The sequence below is a fragment of the Carcharodon carcharias genome, chromosome 3, assembly GCF_017639515.1.
Source record: "Carcharodon carcharias isolate sCarCar2 chromosome 3, sCarCar2.pri, whole genome shotgun sequence".
Lineage (NCBI taxonomy): Eukaryota > Metazoa > Chordata > Chondrichthyes > Lamniformes > Lamnidae > Carcharodon > Carcharodon carcharias.
In genome coordinates, this window is record NC_054469.1 from 32,240,899 (window position 1) to 32,259,346 (window position 18,448).

General features: G+C 38.6%; 1 protein-coding gene across 3 annotated transcripts in view; it reads left to right on the forward strand.

Moving 5' to 3' along the window:
• The window catches only part of rbm33a (RNA binding motif protein 33a), a 209,057-nt gene that overhangs the window by 115,310 nt on the left and 75,299 nt on the right, over positions 1 to 18,448 (forward strand). For all 3 annotated transcript variants that reach the window (XM_041184121.1, XM_041184119.1, XM_041184122.1), the window contains exons 10-14: positions 147 to 205; positions 5,921 to 6,044; positions 6,293 to 6,612; positions 7,981 to 8,151; positions 13,624 to 13,950. In XM_041184121.1, the coding sequence (XP_041040055.1) occupies positions 147 to 205; positions 5,921 to 6,044; positions 6,293 to 6,612; positions 7,981 to 8,151; positions 13,624 to 13,950 (1,001 nt within the window). The remainder of the gene's footprint in view (positions 1 to 146; positions 206 to 5,920; positions 6,045 to 6,292; positions 6,613 to 7,980; positions 8,152 to 13,623; positions 13,951 to 18,448) is intronic.

Genomic DNA, 18,448 nt, shown 5'->3' on the forward strand with positions numbered 1-18,448 from the left:
ACTAACAATTTGCTTTAAATGTTAACACAAAGTAATTTCAGTTTTGTCTGTTGAATTTATTGCAGCACATATGCCTGAATCCTTTGTAAGGTCAGAACACAAAGGTAATGATTGGTGTTTTTTTTCTCTCCTCATTGTAATTGCAGTGCCCTTGATGCCTACGCCAAACCAGCCGAGGCCTGCTGTGGGCCCCCAGAGATTCCTAGTGAGTAGCAGCTGCTTCCCTTTGTATTGCAATATTGATTGCACGTACCCCTGTAAAGTAGTATTAACATAGTAATTAAATACCAGCAAAGCTAAATAAAGTTTTGAGAATCTGTAAACATTGTTGGTTGTCTGCACAGCTGGAAATGTTTGATATGAGCTTTATTCTGTGATAGGTTTGGTGATTTTACTGTAAGCTCTACAAATGGGAAAGCGACAGGATATGTAACAGAGACTTCATATGATTTTAAAAACAAAATCTATCAGAAAAGATAAGGCAGACTTGTGCTTTATGAACGCACTGTCTTGTTTTTCAAATAGAAAAGGAGAGATACTTCCACTGTTTCATTTGGTGGTATTAGCCAAGGTCAGAGGGCTTGATTAAATCCTGTGTATTAATTTATTTCCTGACATTTCATTGTTATATCTACATGGTTTTGCCTTTGTTTTTCTTTTGGTTTGAGCATATACGGAGAGTTTTTTTTACTGTTGATCAGAATCATTAGTATTTTGCAAAATAAACCTGGAATGTTCCGATTGACCCTGAAGAAATTGAAGTATTTAAGCAGTAGGGTCTGATGCATATCCAAACAGTTGATACTACTGCTTTGTAAATTTTGCAGCTTGCTTCCCCCACCATCCCAACAACCCTCAAAACTAGTCCTTTTTTGTCAATGCAAAATAACTGCTAGATTTGCAGTAAACAAGCAGATGAGCCTATACAATTTGCAGGCAAGATTATAATGGATACAAACATAAAAGCAGATCAACTAAGAGAGAATCAGTAGTATGCTGTAGTTAATGTTCAGAACCATGGAGAGTTGCATTGTAGTCTACAGGGTACAAGACATCAGGTGGCAGTGATTGACACTTCCTGGGTAGAGCTTCTCATATCAGTTTATGCAAATTGAGTATGAACAAGGTTGCTGCAGCAAATTATATTTCATTTAGGTTATGGACCTTGCTAAAATGAGGCAGAGCTGTGTTCTGACTAGTATAAGATTTCAGCCTGAGCTTTTTGTGTTTTCAAGCCATGTTTTGGAAAGCCATGTAATTATAACCTTTATAGGTGGTAAAGGAATGATGGGCATTTTCTCTCATCAGATCTTGGGCAGAGGAGAGCAGATGCAGTATTAGATACCACCAGCTGTCAAATACTGTCAGACTGGCGTATACAGTGCACAATTTAAAATGCAGGTGACATAATACCAAGCAACTTCCATTTGCCACCAGGCATCTGATTAATCATGATTAGCATACATTATCATACTATCAAATTTAATCATATCCACGAGTTTCCGTCTGCAGAGCTCAATGCAGCAATACAGAATATGGTTTGGATTTGAGAGAGTATGTGTCTGCGTGTACTTTATATATTTATTTGACAATTAGAAAATACAAAATTTACATGGGAATAAAATTCTGGGTTTTTTTTTAATTAAAGGTATAAAGTATTTGATGTGTGGCAGCTCCTGCTCATGCAATTGCTGGTAACATTGCAACCTTTAATAAGTTTGAAAAAAAACACCAGCAGCTTGGGAATGAGTGGTGTTCAGCCAGCATTCTTGGTGATGAGGATAGATAGGAATTTCCTTTCCTTAATTGAGGCCACTCCCTTCACAGCTTTGTTAAGACTTATTGCTAAAATTTAGTTCTTAATTTACCTTCAGTTTCCTGTATCTGCTGTAGTTCCAGAAAGAGCAATTCATGCTGATGTGCCAGAGGATCAGACTAAAAAATGAATTTGTTTGCACCAAAGTTTCTTTAAATTACATCAAAAATTAGGTGTTTAAAATCACGAGGGGATAGGAAGAATGTTCCCATTGGCAGGTCAGGAACCAGAGAAGACAGATTTATGGTGATCAGCAGAAGAACCAAAGGTGACATAAAGAAAATCTTTTCTATGCAGAGAGTGGGTAGGACCTAGAATGCATTGCCTGAATGTGGTGGCGGCAGATTCAATTGCAGTTTTCAAAAGGGAATTGGATAATTATCTTGAGAAAAGATTTTTTGCAGTGTAACGGGGAAAAGGCAGGCAAGTGGAACTAGCTGAGTTGCTCTTGCAGAGAACCAGTACGAACAGGATGGGCTGAATGGCCTCCTGTGCTAAAACCACTCTGATTCTGTAAAAAAAAATTCAAATTATTTTTCTCATGAACCATCTCCTTATAAAAAGTAATGCTGTTGTAGAGCCTTGATCAGGAGCTGTCCTCCAAATTCTTACTACTGTAAAGTACTTTTTAGTGTAATTCTGAATTTTATAAATACGATAGTAAGCTTAACAATGGAAAACTAATTTTGAGATAAGGTGAAGTGTTTGAAGGCCAGCTCATAAATGTTACCAAACATGGTTGTAGTGAAAGCATAAGAATACGTGTTAAAATTTGCTATGATATTCTTTGAAACCCTGGGTACGAGAGAAAAAATCCGATTTTGGGAAATAAAAAAACTCCTGCCTCTTTATTAACTCAAGTGTATATCTCTCAGCAATGCCCAGGTTGTGTGCAGTTAGCTGATCTGTCAACAAGACTGTAAGGAACAACTGACCTCAACACCTGAGTTACTGAGCCAAGATTCCAGGTTGTTATTGAGCAACTTGAATTGCATATGTGGAGATAATTTGGCTTCCCTGTGCTGTCTCTGCAGTTGAATGGCCTACTGGCACCATTTAGGCTCTTAAAGGAATATTGGCCCCTTATATGATGTACTAGTGTGTGACCAGTTCCTGTGAAATTACTGAGCAAGGGTTCTGTGTGATCTGGAACACCGGAGAGTTAATTTGTGTGAATTAAGGGAAATTGATCAGTATTTTTCTAATGATTCTTACAAAATTTACCAAGAATAGAGTATCAGCCTAATAAGCATGTGTCCAATAGTTAACTGATGTTAAAGAGGAAATTAGGGCTTGAATTGCTGATATTCCACTAACTTAAGATAACACCAGAATGTGCTGTGCAAAATACGCACCACACAAGCTACCAACGCTGCATGGTATGTTTACAAGATCATTCAGCCCATTTTGCCTCTCGTCTCTTGAAAATAGCTATCCAATTAGTTCCACTCCTCTTTTTCCCCATGGCCCCCCAAATGTCTCCTTTTCAAGTACGTATCTAATTGCCTGTTGAAAGTTACTATTGAATTTTCTGCCACCCCACTCTCAGGCTGTGTATTCTAGATCACCATAACTTGCTGCATAAAAACATTCTTCTCATTTCCCCTCTAGTTCTCTTGCTAATTATCTTAAATCTGGCAGTGCAAATAGTTTCTTTCTGCTTACTCTATCAAAACCCTTCATAAGTTTGAACACCTATATTAAAACTCCCTTTCACCTTCTCTGTTCTAAGGAGAATAACCTTAGTTTCTCTACTCTCAACCTCATTGAAGTTCCTAGTCCCTGGTGCCATTGTAGTAAGTCTTCTCTGCTCCCTCTCCAAGGCTTTAACTATTTTCCTATAGTGCCCAGCGTTGGATGCAGTACTGCAGCTAAGGCCTAACCAATAATTTTGAGCATGGCATCTTTGCTTATGTACGTACGCTTTTCAACTAATTATAAAGCTAGGGATTCCATACAGTTTGTTAACACCCTCATCAACTTGTCCTGCCACCTTCAAAGATTTGTATAGATGAACCCCAGGCCTCTCTCTACTTGAATCTCCTTCAAAATTTTCCATTTAGTTTATATTGCCTCTTCTCATTGTTCCTTCCAAAATGAACCGCTTCTGTGTGTGGCCTGCCTATTTCGCCAGTTTGCCTCTCCTGAAGCCTGCTACTAACCTTGCTGGAGGTAATTAACATCAGTAAAACTATCATTAGGTGCAAGAGTATAATAAGATTTATAATTTTTTTAAGAACTCAGTCTTGCATATCAGATTCGCTAGTTTGCATTCTGATGCAATTGTATGCAGGAGAGCAACTTAAAAAAACTTAACCTCTCTGTTTGAAAAGGCAGCTTAGTGAATGTAAATCTTAAAATGGTAATTAAGGCTAATGCACCATATTCCCATTTTTATATAGATCTTTTAACATTTGCAAAGTGCGTGTACTTGGATTATTAAAATTAAAATTCAGGCTGAGAGATCTAAGATATAGAGTGAAATATTTACAATAGTTGCTTCCAACTCTTTGCTCTCATTAGCTCATCTTGAAGCTGGAGCAGTTTGAATAGAAAATTATCCTAGTGTAAAGGCTTTTTAAATTGTAGGCTAATGCTTAAATTTCAGATTTGCAACTGTTCTAATGAACTGTAGTGTTTTGAGGCTCAGTAGGCTTTACAGTTGGTTATTATAAATGAGCTAAAGTTAACATTAGCATTTAGAAAGCAATGGTTATAGTTACACTTATTGTCAAACGTGGGCATTAAATAAAGATCTAAGGGGTCCTACATTTATATATTTCTAAAATATAATGTGGCTATACTTAAAAACAAAAATATGTACGCCTGAGGGATATCTCTGAGGTTAATAACGACTCTGGTGTATATAGCCTCTGTGAATGTAAAGAGATAGGCGTACAGGTTTATTCATGACATCTTTTTTTTCTCTCAAGCGCTTGATACTGTCACTTCTGGTCTGGAAGATAAGGGGATCTATATCCAGTAACTGAACATCCTTCACTGTGTATTGTAATAGTAATGCAGGCTGTATAGCAGTCATTTAATTTACTTAGGTTGTGCCTTTTTTCCCTGGTCAGTGACAGTCAGTTGAATTAACTTGTGCTCACCCACAATATCAGATTTATTTTCACGTATAACTATTTTACATTTTAAGTAGGATTAATAATAAATGCCTGCCTTGAAGATGGACACTATTAATTTGTTGAACAATTCATTAGATTTCAACAATGTTGTTAAGGTATTTAATTAAAGGTTTTGTGGCTATACAGCTGAAGCTATTGAGAAAACCGATAAGTGGTACAATAGCCGTTTGATCCCCTTGGTTGGCTGTTCCTTCTTTCAGTAGTTGATTAACTTTTTGTTGAGCACCTTATGTGAAGTTTTAGCTGTTTTACCATTGTAAGCGAGTGCCATCATTCCATATGAAAAGATGGATTACCATTGATAACATCATATAATTAACACAAGGTGGAAAAGCAAAAGCACAATTTGTGTAAGGATCATATGCCAAAGAAGGTTAATTTCTTAACTGGGTAAAGTCTATGAGAGGATGAAATGAGAAAGCTAAATGTCGTCTTATTCTGCAAATGCCTTATCTTGCTTATTTTCTTTGAGTGTGTGGGTGGGGGGAGGTGAATTGATGACACAGTCAAACTCTTTGCTCCTGCAGAAGTGACTGAAGCAAGTAAATTGCTCATCAAACTGGTTGAATAATTAAGACTCTGCCCGCTCTCTGTATCTATGCCCATCGGGTGTTATTGTACTATGTTTTCTAAAAGCATTAGAAGCAAATAGATCGCAACTTAAATTTCCGAATTGTTAGAGAATCACAGATGAATTATGAAGTGAGACTATAGTAATTTGGTATGTCAGATTGATGAGACCTGATGATTGCATTTAACCTTATAGGAATGGAAGTTGATAGTCTGCTGATCCAGGGTGTCCATCAGTTAGTTTGTACTGATAATGTGGACTAACTGATGATTTATCAGATGTTTGATGTCGTGACTGACCTGAGAAAATGATTTACAAGAATCCAGATTCCATAATTTGCAAGAAGAGATTCACTGCAACCTTATGACTAATATGTTATTTCATTATCAGAGCCCTCCAGAATTTCAACCACCTATTCCAGTCCCTGCAAATTTTAATCAGCCACCCAGGCTACCTCTTCAGGAACCATGGAGAGGACCGCACCCTCAAGAGAGAGAACCGTTCTTCATTGGTGGTAAGAAACTTGGAAAGTATTTTTCAAGGCAAAAGTCTTCAATTGAAAGAGTTGGAGTTGCAGAAGGTATAATGTTGGACTAATGCAAATCATGAATAATTTAAAAAATATTGATTTTGGATATTCAACTTTATTAGGCATTTTGTAATAATTAAAGGTCTTGTAGTGAAAGTGTTAGTTTATAAAGTTAGAGGAAGTATTAACTCAGCACAGTTCAACATACCATTAATGCATGTTTTAATTCACAGAACCAAGGTTCCAAGGACAACATATGTTTGAGCAGGGCAGTCCTCCACCCCCACTTATGAACAGCCACGCTATGTCCTTGCAACCTCCAATGGTGTATAGCCATCCAGGTCCGGGCTTCAACCAGCAGGGGCAACATCACATGTTTCCAAGGGAAGCTCCAATCAGAACTAGCCTTCAACCCCAAGGTCATATGGGAATGCCTCCCTTTAATCAGCCTGGCCCATTGAATCCAAGACCATTTATTCCTCCAAGACAGCAATTCCCACAAGGTCCTGGGCAGCCATTCCCACCATCACCCCACATTCAACAAAATATGCAGGTAAGAGAAAAGCACTCTTAGCTCAGTGAGTAACCAGAATAATGAGAATCTAACCTTAGTTCTGACATTTACGGTTAGCCAAGCATTATATGACTTTTTCCAGTTGCCTTGTGTAGGAGACAAAGGGGATGACGCTAAATTATTTACTTGTGCACTAAAGTTTGTGTGGAAGGTGATAGTTGTAATGTACAATATGGCACCTCTGCTGTGTGACTGGAAGCTTACTCTGTTTCTTGGATTTGCACCAAATGTGAAATTAATGTTGTTTGCTATGATAATGTCTGGGGTGCATAATTGAAGAAGATAGGTGCGCCCTCTGCTGCCTAAATGAAGAATAGAGCTCAGCAGTCTAATACTGATTCTGGGACTCATTTATACGAGTTTTAAAAATTGAATTGTCTAGTAGCTTGAACTAAGCACTGCAAATAATACAAAACTATCAAATAGTTTAAATTAAGTTACCTTGAGTTAAGAGATTATTGAAATCTGGCAGATAAACTATGTAAAAGCAATTTTTTTTTGCACAAAATAGAAATGTTATGAACTAAAAACTAAATGTATATAATGTAGTATTTAATAGTTTGTATATTATCTAGCAGCATAGATCATAGCTTTTGTAAATTGAACAATGAACTGTTTACTGAACCTGTACACCAGATAACTGTTGTGGATGTGATTTTTTTTGAAAATGTGGAAATCTGTGTTATTAACCATTATTGCGATATGTTCACTGTAACACTGTTTGAATATGCAAGTTTTATATACAGTTTTAACTAACTTTATGTTGAGGCATTACAAATGTTTGTAACTATATTTAAGTAATGCAAGTATTAATTGAGTAGGAGTAAGTGAAAGCGAATGGCTCACAGTCGATGTGCTTTTAGTAACTAGAGGGTACAGAGTTAGTGGAAGGAATATAGACGGATTATGATTGGACTTTTGATGAAACTACGACAAGGAAGTGCCTATTCTTGGAACATTTAGCAGGAGCTTGGTGGTCAATGAAAAGGAAACAGGTTAACTTGCTGCAACAATATTGTATACATTACTTTTGCTGCATTTGGGAGCAGTGTGCTCTCTAATTATTCTTGGTTGTGTGTAGCCTGTTAGCTGCACTGAGTAGTACATTTAAGTTTGCTGTGTGGCTGCTCATATGCATAACTTAAAAGGAGTGTTGGCTGTCCCTGACCTTGTTGCATTGCAGGTTATGTTCTAGATTGTTGCACTCACCGCTGAGTAGACCTAAGGCACAGATAATGCTCTCTAATCTATAGTGCTACTCTTTAATGAATATACATTTCTTGCACAGCAGAGAATATCATTTCTTGGCATTGAAATATTAACCCTTTACTTATTTTTGCTTTTCAGCCACCCATGCAGCTGCAGCCACTACCACAGCACCAGAATAACTGTTCCCCTCAGCCGATCATTCCTAACCCTCCACACCAGTTTAGGCCACATCTACAGATTCTTCCTACATCTGTAAATGACAAACGACTTCAACGCCCACAGCGGCAGAATACAATGAAGCTTCGACATGTGAGCACCCTTTCTATTTTAAAATATTTGCACCATAAAGTGAAAAATCTTAATTTTAAATTTTGGTTTGTTGGCTATTTAGTTTTTTTTTTGGTTTTATAATCTGTTTCTGGTTACCCTTGAAGCAGGATTCCAGCAGACAGTGTTTGTATTGGAGTGCCCCAGGGGTCAGTGTTGGGACCCTTGTTTTTCCTGACAAATATTAATGACTTAGACCTTGGTATACAGGGCACAATTTCAAAATTTGCAGATGATACACAACTTGGAAGCATTGTGAACTGTGAGGACGATAGTGTAGAACTTCAAAGGCAAATTGGTGGAATGGACAGACAGGTGGCAGTTGAAGTTCAATGCAGAGAAGTTTGAGGTGATTTACTTTTGTAGGAAGAGCATGGAGAGACAATATAACATAAAGGTTACAACTCTAAAGGGGGTGGAGGAGCAGAGGGACCTGGCTGTATATATGCATAGATATTGAAGATGGCAGGACAGTTGAGAAAGCAGTTAATAAAGCATACAGTATCCTGGGATTCATTAATAGGAGCATGGAGTGCAAGAGCAGGGAGGCTATGCTTAGCTTAAATAAGATACCAGTTCGGGCTCAGCTGGAGTATTGCATCTGGTTCTGGGTGTCACACTTTGGGAAGGTTGTGAAGGCATTAGAGAGGGTGCAGAAAATATCCATGAGAATGCCTCCAGAGATGAGGAACTTCAGTTATGAAGATAGATTTGAGAAGTTAGGACTGTTTTCCTTAAAGAAGGAAGGCTGAGAGGAGATTGGACAGAGGTATTCAAAATCATGAGGGGTCTGGACAGAGAAGATAGGGGCAAACTGTTCAATGCGGAAAAGGATCAAGAACAAGAGGACACAGGTTTGAAGTAATTAGTAAAAGAAGCAAAAGTAGTATGAGGAGCAACTTTTTTACGTAGTGGATGATTGGGGTTTGGAATGCACTGCCTGGGAGTGTGCTACAGGCGTGTTCAATTGAAGCATTCACAAGGGAATTAAACTGCTATCTGAAAAGGTAGAATGGTGCAGGGTTACATGGAGAAGAATGGTAGTCGGTGAGTTGCTCATTCAGAGTGTTGCCACAGACATGATGGGCCAAATGATGTTCTGATCCATAACAATTCTGTGATTCTATGTTAATATGTGATTTTTTTTTTGGTGTGCGGCATTATGGTTAAGGTTCTGCAAAAGAAAAAAATTCTGCTGTTAAGAAAAGAGTAGAACTTTTAACAAAATTTTCATCAAATTTACTTAAGTAGTTCTGCCCTGTTGCTCAGTTATGAGGAGGGAAGTGATCTTAGAGGAAACGCCTGGAAAATCCTGACATTATATCATTGTTTCATGTTGAACTTCCACTACCTGTATTGCTCCAATGTAGTGCATCCAGACGTGGACTGCAACATTATTACCAGTTAAGCAGTAGCGTTCTGTACAATCTGTCAACTATCAGTTGAGGCCCTTGTTCTGTGGTTAGGCACAAATTGCAAAAAACAAACCATTTCTGCTAATTTGCCAGTCAATCAGGCTTAATGGCCTGCATCTTCAGGGCACCCAAGGTTGAGCGAGATATGAAGAACTGTGAAACTGACATGCAGTAAAAAACATAAGAATAAAAATCAATGCAGGCAAATTGGAACATAGCAAATTTTAAAAATAAGAAAAGGCCATTTGATCCAACCAATTAATCCTTTTGAATTAACCCGTTCCAGTCTCCTCATTTAGCTACTCATCATCTGGTTTTTACTTCACACATATTCACTGAATGCTGAACAGACTCGACAGACTGAATGGCCTAATAATTCTTATGTTCAGTTCAAAAGTCTTCACTTATTTCATATCTCTTTTATTGTGTGAAGTAGACCTGCCTGAATTGTGTCCCTTCATTTTTAAACTGTTGTCATTGTGAGTACTTTGCCTAGATCAACTTCAGCAATCCCATGAGCAATTTTGGCAACTTGCATTTGACTGCCTTGAAGTCATCCTTTTCCAAAAAGAAGTCTAACTGAAGTATTTGCCTATAACTTCAGTTTGCTACAGTGTCCCCACAAAGAGTACAATATGCTTCTTAAGTTATAGTGACCAATGCTACTGAGAAATCTCACCACCACCACCTTCTGAAGGACAATTGGTGATATGCAATAATTGTTGGCATAGCCAGCGATTCCCACATCCCGTAAAAGAATATGAAAAAAAGATGAGGTCTAACCAGAATCTCACATTGTCTCTTGATTCATATTATGTGCCCCTGACCTTGTGCAAATGCTGTACCCTGTTATCCTTCACCTCATGAAAAGAGGGGTATGAATAATTTTTGCCGCCCTGTGTAACACATCTTAAATAGGTAGCTTATTAGGGGAAGGGGGTGTGGCACTGGTGTCCCCCCGCCCTTTGCTGTGCAACAACCTGAAAGATTCCATGCAGGGCGCACAGAAGCCTTTAAATTACCACAGACATGACCACACCGAAAAATTTATAGGGCCTTTGTGTTACAAAGCAAGATTTGAGGATTCATTTCATGGCGAACCACCCCCCGTCCCTCCTCACCTTCGTCCATGTCAGTTAGTGCAAACTCATGTTTCCATGTGTAGTTTGGCTAGATCAGAAACTGACAGATTGTGAGGATCATAAAATTGTCCTATCACTTCATGTACAGCTTGTTAATCCTTCATTTGCCACTGCTTCACCAAATTCTTGTGCCTTTAGTGAGTCCTGGCAATTGCTTAAATGGTTTAAATGCTGTTTCATAATTAAAAATTTCAACCATTTCTTATCCAGGCCAGAGAGTTGTCGTTATTGATGGGGGGAATTATGCCTACATGATATGTTTTAAAATTCCAGCTTCACCAGCTATCATAATGGTCTGGGGTTGTGCTTCATGACCTTTTTTCTGCAGTTCCTGCCACCCATTTTTTAAAAACACATCTGACAGCTGCTACAATCACAATCCAATTATCTGTGTCTGTCCCTACAACAGTAGTTTGCCCTTCCGCTCTGTACCGAGGGATTTCCTGTATAAACTGCTTCACACTCCATTTCTGCTATTGGTGTAACATTTTACAAATCGGGGGAAGAGCATTCTCGGAGGAAAGACTTGTAAACAGGGAATCCCCCCCCACCGAGGTTCCACTGACAACCTAGGATAGAGAGCATTGCATGATACAGTGGTATCAAAAAGATTCCTGAGCAGGCTGGTTCTCTAGAGTGGATGAAAGTAAACATATGTACAGTGCCAGAAATTGTTTGATCACCTTAAGGGCCAGCTTCCAATGTTCTGGTTACATTTCTTGCTGACACTTTGATTGGATGAACTTTGATCATCCATTGCAAAGTGGGGAGAGAGAGGTTGGTGATGGGTTATTGTGTAGGCTGGAAAATCTCCTGACCAGTCTGCTCCTGGGCATGGCAAAAGTTGTCATCTTACATGTCCAGGATGCAGAGAATTCATGGGAAAGGGGCAGTAGGGTTGGTGTCCCTTGGAGTGCTTGCCCCCCTTCCCAGGACGCATGTATGTTGGTTACCCTGAAGCAGGGTTGGGCAGAGTGCTGCAGAAAACTGGATTTAGGTGACTGTGAGAAACTCAATCCTAAGATTGTACACATTTTAAGTTTGTTATGAACCAATTGTAAATTAGATCACTTGCAGAATTTGGCTTATTTTTGTGGAAAATGAGCCTGAATTACAAACAAGCAACCACCCTAGCCCTGAAAACTTTCTTTTATAAGCAGAGTCTCATTTCTTAAGATTTTATTGTTTGAGAAAAATGTAATTCTTTCTTTTTCTTTGTCTCTTTTATTTCCTCATTAATCTCATCTTCCTTCTCTCTTCGTATTTTGCTTTCACATTGAATTGATTATCCTAATTTAAACTTGTGGTTTAGTCTCTGGTCCTGATATTTACTAAGGTGAGATTCCCAAGCAGTGAGCAGGATTTCTGTGCTGCAGACAGTAACATCATTCTCTCACATTGTTCTGAGAACTCCCATGAATTTGTAGTCTTTGTGACTAGGGACAAAACATTTTTGAGTGTTTTTTGGCAGGAATTTGACAGATGGTTATGTGGAGTAATTTGTTGGGCATCTGCAATTAATTCAAGCATTGTGCCCTTTCTTTGTCATTTTGTGTGGCTTTTAAAATATTAAGGGTTCTTCTCCTTAAAACCCACCTCCTTGACCAAGCCTTTAATCCCTTTTCCTAATGTCTGCACCTTTAGCTCAGTATCAATTTTTTTCCTCACTTTTTGCTTCTCTGAAGTGCTTTGGGATGCTTTCTATGTTAAAGGTAGAAAATGCAAGTTTTTATTATAGGCTCAGGTAATGTTTTATGGCTAATCTATCATGGTTTCATCATAATCATCATTCTACAGTGGTGTCATGTATTATAGCAGACTTACCTATTCCATTCATTATCTACCAAATCTTTTAGGTTGAGTCTTTGTATCCCATGGATGACCTGGTAACTTTAAAATCCTGATCTGGTGGCTTGACCTAGTCTGTGAATAATTTGCAATTGTCGAAGCCTAATTGCCTCTCCATGTGCTCTATGTGGCCTCTTTGCCCATGGAACCAACCTATCTAAATTGTTTTCTATTAATACCAGCAATCTGCTTGGAAATAGTACCAACCTTAAAAAATGTTGCTAGTTCTTGCTGGATAATTTGTTATAAAAACATTTTTATTCAGCTCTTTTCACAAAGACAAATACATATTTAAATTTGAATTGCTATCTCTGCCTTCTATAAATGAAAAGGTTTGTTTAAAGCATTAAGTTAAATGGATATAATTATCTCCAGTTAACAGCAGCCTGGTGTGATCACTCTTTTTGCAGTCAATTTACACTCTCATGCCTCTTCAGTTTTGTCCTAAATTTCTCCCCTTTCATGAAGGCTCTGACTTGCCCTTACAGTACAGATTCACAGGTAGGAGTTTTCTTAAATTCTCCAACCAAGTTCTCATTTGTGAATTTAACCAGTTTGTGGAAACAATTTTAAACGACCCTCCTTTGCTCTCTGTCTCTGGTGGGTGGAACAGTGCGTGGGAGAGGTTAAAATTGAGCAGTTGACTTAACAGCTCTAAGTCATTCCATCCTATCTGGGACCTTTTTTCTGTTTTACAATTCTGAGATGTTGAGGTCAGTTGTACTATTTTAAATGTTAGCTGGGCTGAGATTGACTACTTCATCGCAGAAAAGGGAATCAAATATGGGACCTTCTGTTCTGGGTCCTCAGTGATACACCTTGTGGTATACTTAACCCCTCAACTCCAATATTTGTGCTGCAAAGCCAAATTATTAAATTATCTCCTTGAAACGTTGTTTCTGTGTTATTTAACAAGTTTTTTTCTCTGAAAAATTCTTACTGTTTTAGTCTTTGCACAAATATGGAACTTTTTAAAAGCTTTGTTCTTTAACTAATACAATTGGCTTTCATCCGAAGTGCAAATTCCTGTACGTTTTTTTTAATTGCAGAATATACCTGGAATTCAAAACATGAATAAGCTACCAAATCAGTTTCAGGCATCTCTTCAACGAAATAGCAACCTCCGTGAATTGCCTATTGCTCCCCATAACAGTGGTGTAAGGCATCACCGCCCTTTGTCTGCTCCTGCTGCTCAAACTACATCTGTTTCTTGGACAAAGCCCACGGCCACAACTGTAACCTCTTCTCGAATGAAACAGACTGTTCAAAGTGCACCTACTGTTCAGACTGCACCTGGAGTGAGGGTACCACAGAAGAACTTGCAACAAAAAAACAGGAAACAAAAGCCTACTTCACAGGATTCTACAGTAGCAGAGGTCAGAATTTTCTCAACTATATTTGTTAATAGGTTCTTCGAACTCTGCAAAGGTTGTTTGAAAATAATTAGATTCTGGCAGGGTGACTGATGCCTGATTGGTTTATATTTGTTTACAAGAAATGCTATGTACGACAGTTGGTAGGAAGAATTTCATGAGCTTGACAGATTGAAAAGCAATAACCATAAATGTTTTAAACTTGGTGATTTTTCCAGTTATGATGCATTCAGTTGATTAAATTTTGGATGAAATTATTGACGTTAGTTAAGTACTTGAAGGACATTCTGCATTGTTGCCATCGCAGAAAACCCCCAGTTGTCTATAAGCAGAGGAGTCTGTAGATGTCGAAGTTGTGGTGGATTTTGCTTTTGAGTGAGCCACCATTCAAATAATTTGTTTGCTTAATTTAACGAAGGATGAGTAAAGAAATCTATGATGGTTTTGACCATATTAGATTAATTGTTTGCTCATTGCATTAATAATATGGCAGTTCTTTAGTAGAATTTAACCTGTTTTGAATTAAGGTTGTACCACTTGTGAAATTCAATCTACTGTAACCAAATGGAGATTTTTAAAGCTCAATCATTCAATTCTTTTGGAGTTAAAGGTTTGATCTTTAAAATGAATAATTTATTTTGCTGCTGTACAATCAGCAGTTAAGAATTTGAGAAAGGGCGGGGCTGTATGACCTGAATGCAGTCACTGATCCCTGGTGGCCTGGCCCTTGAAGCTCTGGTGATTTATTTCTATTTGGGAGTATATTTAGGAAATACTAGCCCAGATCTTCAGCTGCCAGACCATCGGAGATCGGACGTACGACCCAAGATGTGCATCGGACCTTGCGGAAATCCCGGTGAGCAGATTCTGTGGAAATTGCCTGAAAAGTTTGAACTTCCAATGGGCGATTCCCCTGCTTCCTGGGACACTCTGAAAAAGTCTCTGACTCTGAGTTAGTGAGGGTGGGTGAAGGCTGGAGTTCAAGTCGAAGACTTCGGACAGTTCCAACATAGCTGAACAGCCAGGAAATGTTAGACACAAAAACCTAGTCTAACTCCTGTGTAACTATAAAATTGACCAACTAACCGCTCAAACCGAGCTCCCGACTACCCCTCCCACTGACCACCCTGCCCCTGGCCCTTCCATTTCCTGATCTCCAACTTGCCCACTACTCCATCGCAACCGCTCCTCCCCTCCCTGTCGAAATCAAATCCACCCCCAGCCCCCAACAGACTTGATTAGCCCCAAGATCTCGCCACACCCGACCTAACTCCCAAAACCCAACTAATCTGAATTTGCCAACCCCTCCTGACCTGAGTGTCCCCAACCTGACCAGCCCCAAACCATCTACCTACCTCACTGACCTCACACATATACCACCATTACCTTCTGATGCTGCCACCCTGACCCACCCATTCACTAACAGTCACACTGAACTTTTAAACTTGCCTTATGGCAGTTAGTGGTGTAAAAAGGAGGGTTGGTGTCCTCTCTGTTGACTCACTGCATTGCTCTCTGAATAGATTCCTGCACTGAGGGATGTTCATTTGCATTCTGAATTGGAAGTCTGTCCTTTTTTAATTGTATCCACGTTTGTGTGTACTTTTATGCCTGATCAGAGTTAGACACAGCAGTTCAGACTTTGGTCAGAAGATTTGTAACACTGATCAGCCAGATATTTCAGTGACTTCAACTAAAGATGTAAAATTCATGGACAGTCAGATTAAACTTGGCAATAACCATTATGATATGCCTATAAGTGGCACTTTAAAGACTGAAGCTCGAAAGCCCCTGGTGTACAAAACTTTTTGGATTCAAATTGCATATATTGCAATATTTACATATGAACACCATTTTGCCCATTTTGATTAAACCTTTTGGAACAACTCTAAAGTCTTCCCTTCATAGCATCTAATTGGTTGTTAAACATTGCCCTGGCTAATATTTACCCCTAAACACCATTTAAGACAGAGCTAGTCATTATCACATTGCTATTTGTGGAAGCTTTTTATGGATGATTTGGCTGCTGCATTCCTTGTATTACAACAATGACTGCGCTTCAAAATTGCATCATTGGCTGTAAAGTGCTTTGGGATGTCCTGAAATTGTGAAGGACGCTATATAAATCCAAGTCTTTGGAATAATTGACACTATCACCTCCACTTCTCTATCATAGAGTTCATTCCAGATGGTCTTCATTCTTTGTGTAAACTGAGTTCCAAAGAAGAGTCATATTGGACTCAAAACATTAACTGTTTTCTCTCCACAGATGCTGCCAGACCTGCTGAGTTTTTCCAGCACTCTGTTTTTATTACTGATAATCAGTTCTGAGTTTAATTTTTAATGGGTTTGTTACATGGATCCTTGGCCTATTTTCACAATTTCCTTTTGTTAAAATTTGTTCATACAATTGCTGGTAAAATCATCACTTAGTTTCTATCCCTTGTTGCTCTTAAAAGGATGGTGTTGAGATGCCTTCTTGAACTGTTGCAGTCCATGTTGTGGAGGTATTTTCACTATGCTGTTAAGTTAGTAAGTTCAAGGATTTGACCCAGCATCATTATAGAAATGTTAATGTATGTACAAATCAGGATGCTTTGTGACTTATTTGGATTTAGCTTTTCTGTATCTACACTTGTAAAATCCCACATATATCTCCTATGACCAGGAATCATTCATGTGGCTCTTTTCGTCATTGACAAAGGACCTGGTTGGCATTTTAGGATTGAACGGTTGCAGCAGGTGGTTCAGCCATAGAGAGAAGTCCAAAAGTAAGTTATTTAACTGAGACCAGGAGCAGCAAGTGTACTCTGTCAGACTGCAGAAAAACAATTTGAATCTTCCTCCTCATCAGCCCTAACCCACTGATCTACCATTTTCTGATTTTGCTCTAGTGAGCTCCTGGAATGTTCTTTTTCCATCCATTGGGGTGCCTCTCATTGGCAATTAGAGCTAATAGGCAGAATTTGGCCCACAGTTTCTGAAATTTATATACTTTGTTAGAATGTTATATAAGTCCAAAGCCAAACGATTTCATGGCAAACCACAGCAAGATCAGGATCAAGACGTCACCCAGTCTTCGCTAGATCTCTACAGTGGCAAATAGAAAGTTGCACCGTAAGCAACAAATATAGTATCCAAAATTGGTTTAAGAATTTGTGGAAGTTGCTGTTGTGTGGAAAGGTTATGCAGCTGTCTGGTATGGGAAGAGATTATTGGACAAATGTTGCTTTTGTTGTGGCTTATTGGGAAAGTATCAGGAGAAGTGAAAAGCAGGGTGGTACAAGTAATAAGAGGACAGTATGCCTGAATTAGAGGGGCTTGTGGCAGATGATTGAATTAAATTAAAATAATTTCCACTGATATACTAAAATTTCAAATATCCCTGCTTTCTCCTGAAAATCATGAAATCACAAAATATAATGCGTCAAATGAAATAATTGCATTTAAACAATTACATTTAATTTTTGCTAAAGCATCCAGATTTTTTTGTTGAAGTGTTTTGCTCACCCAAAAATGGATTGAATTTTGTCACGCAGCAGGTAATTTAAATCAGTGCTTCAGCGTGCTAGCTAAGGTTTGTCAGCTTTAATCGGCTGCATTGTATAGGATACAGAGACAAAATCTTATCCCTTTTCCAAGGCAATCAATTCTCAGATTTCTGTCCTTCTCAAAGGAAGAGCTCCACAGGGGGGATACTTGAATAAAGGTCATACTTAATTGCTGATTTGTAAAGAATTGAGCACTTTGCCATTTGCAATTTTGAGACCAATTCCAGAAAGGGAGTAATAATTTTTTGTATAAAATGTCCAAAGGGGGAAAATGCTCAGGAAATTACTTGTAACTGAAATGTTTTTGGCACCTCCCCAAATTTCAAAAATAAGCACTATTATCTTTTACTTTAGCAAAGAGGGAAATTCCAGCTTTTGGAAATGAAAGAAACAACCTCCTGTCCACAATACTTTATTTGGCCTATCCTCTTAATTGTGAAGTGCTTTGAAATGTCTCCCTGTGTACAGTGCTTCTGTTCCACAGAATTTGGTACCCCTGACAATCCTGCGCAGTTACATTCTACGTTGCCTGTGGTTCTGTTCCAACTTAGTCCCATTCCTCTACCCTATCCCTGTACCACCTTATGTTTTCCTCCTCTCCCAACCAGCTTAAGGGAAACTCTTCACGTTCTCCAGGGGTATCTGGATTTTCCTGTAATTAAAAAACACCATGTGGTGTGATTCAATTCCAGTGAAGGATCATAGTGGCAATACTGAAATCAGAAGTTCACTGATAAATCACAGGGGCAGAGTAGCCAATCATCAACCTGTGTTGTAACCTATCTCAGCATGTTGAAGGATTCCCCTCAAGCAAGATACTGGCTGGCATTCTAATCTAAACCTAAAATTAGTGCTAGCTTTTACTGAAGAATGTGCATTTGAGAGTTGCACAGGCAGGCATTTGATACCTACAGAACCTGATCAAACATGTCACTTTTTAGCAATGGGCA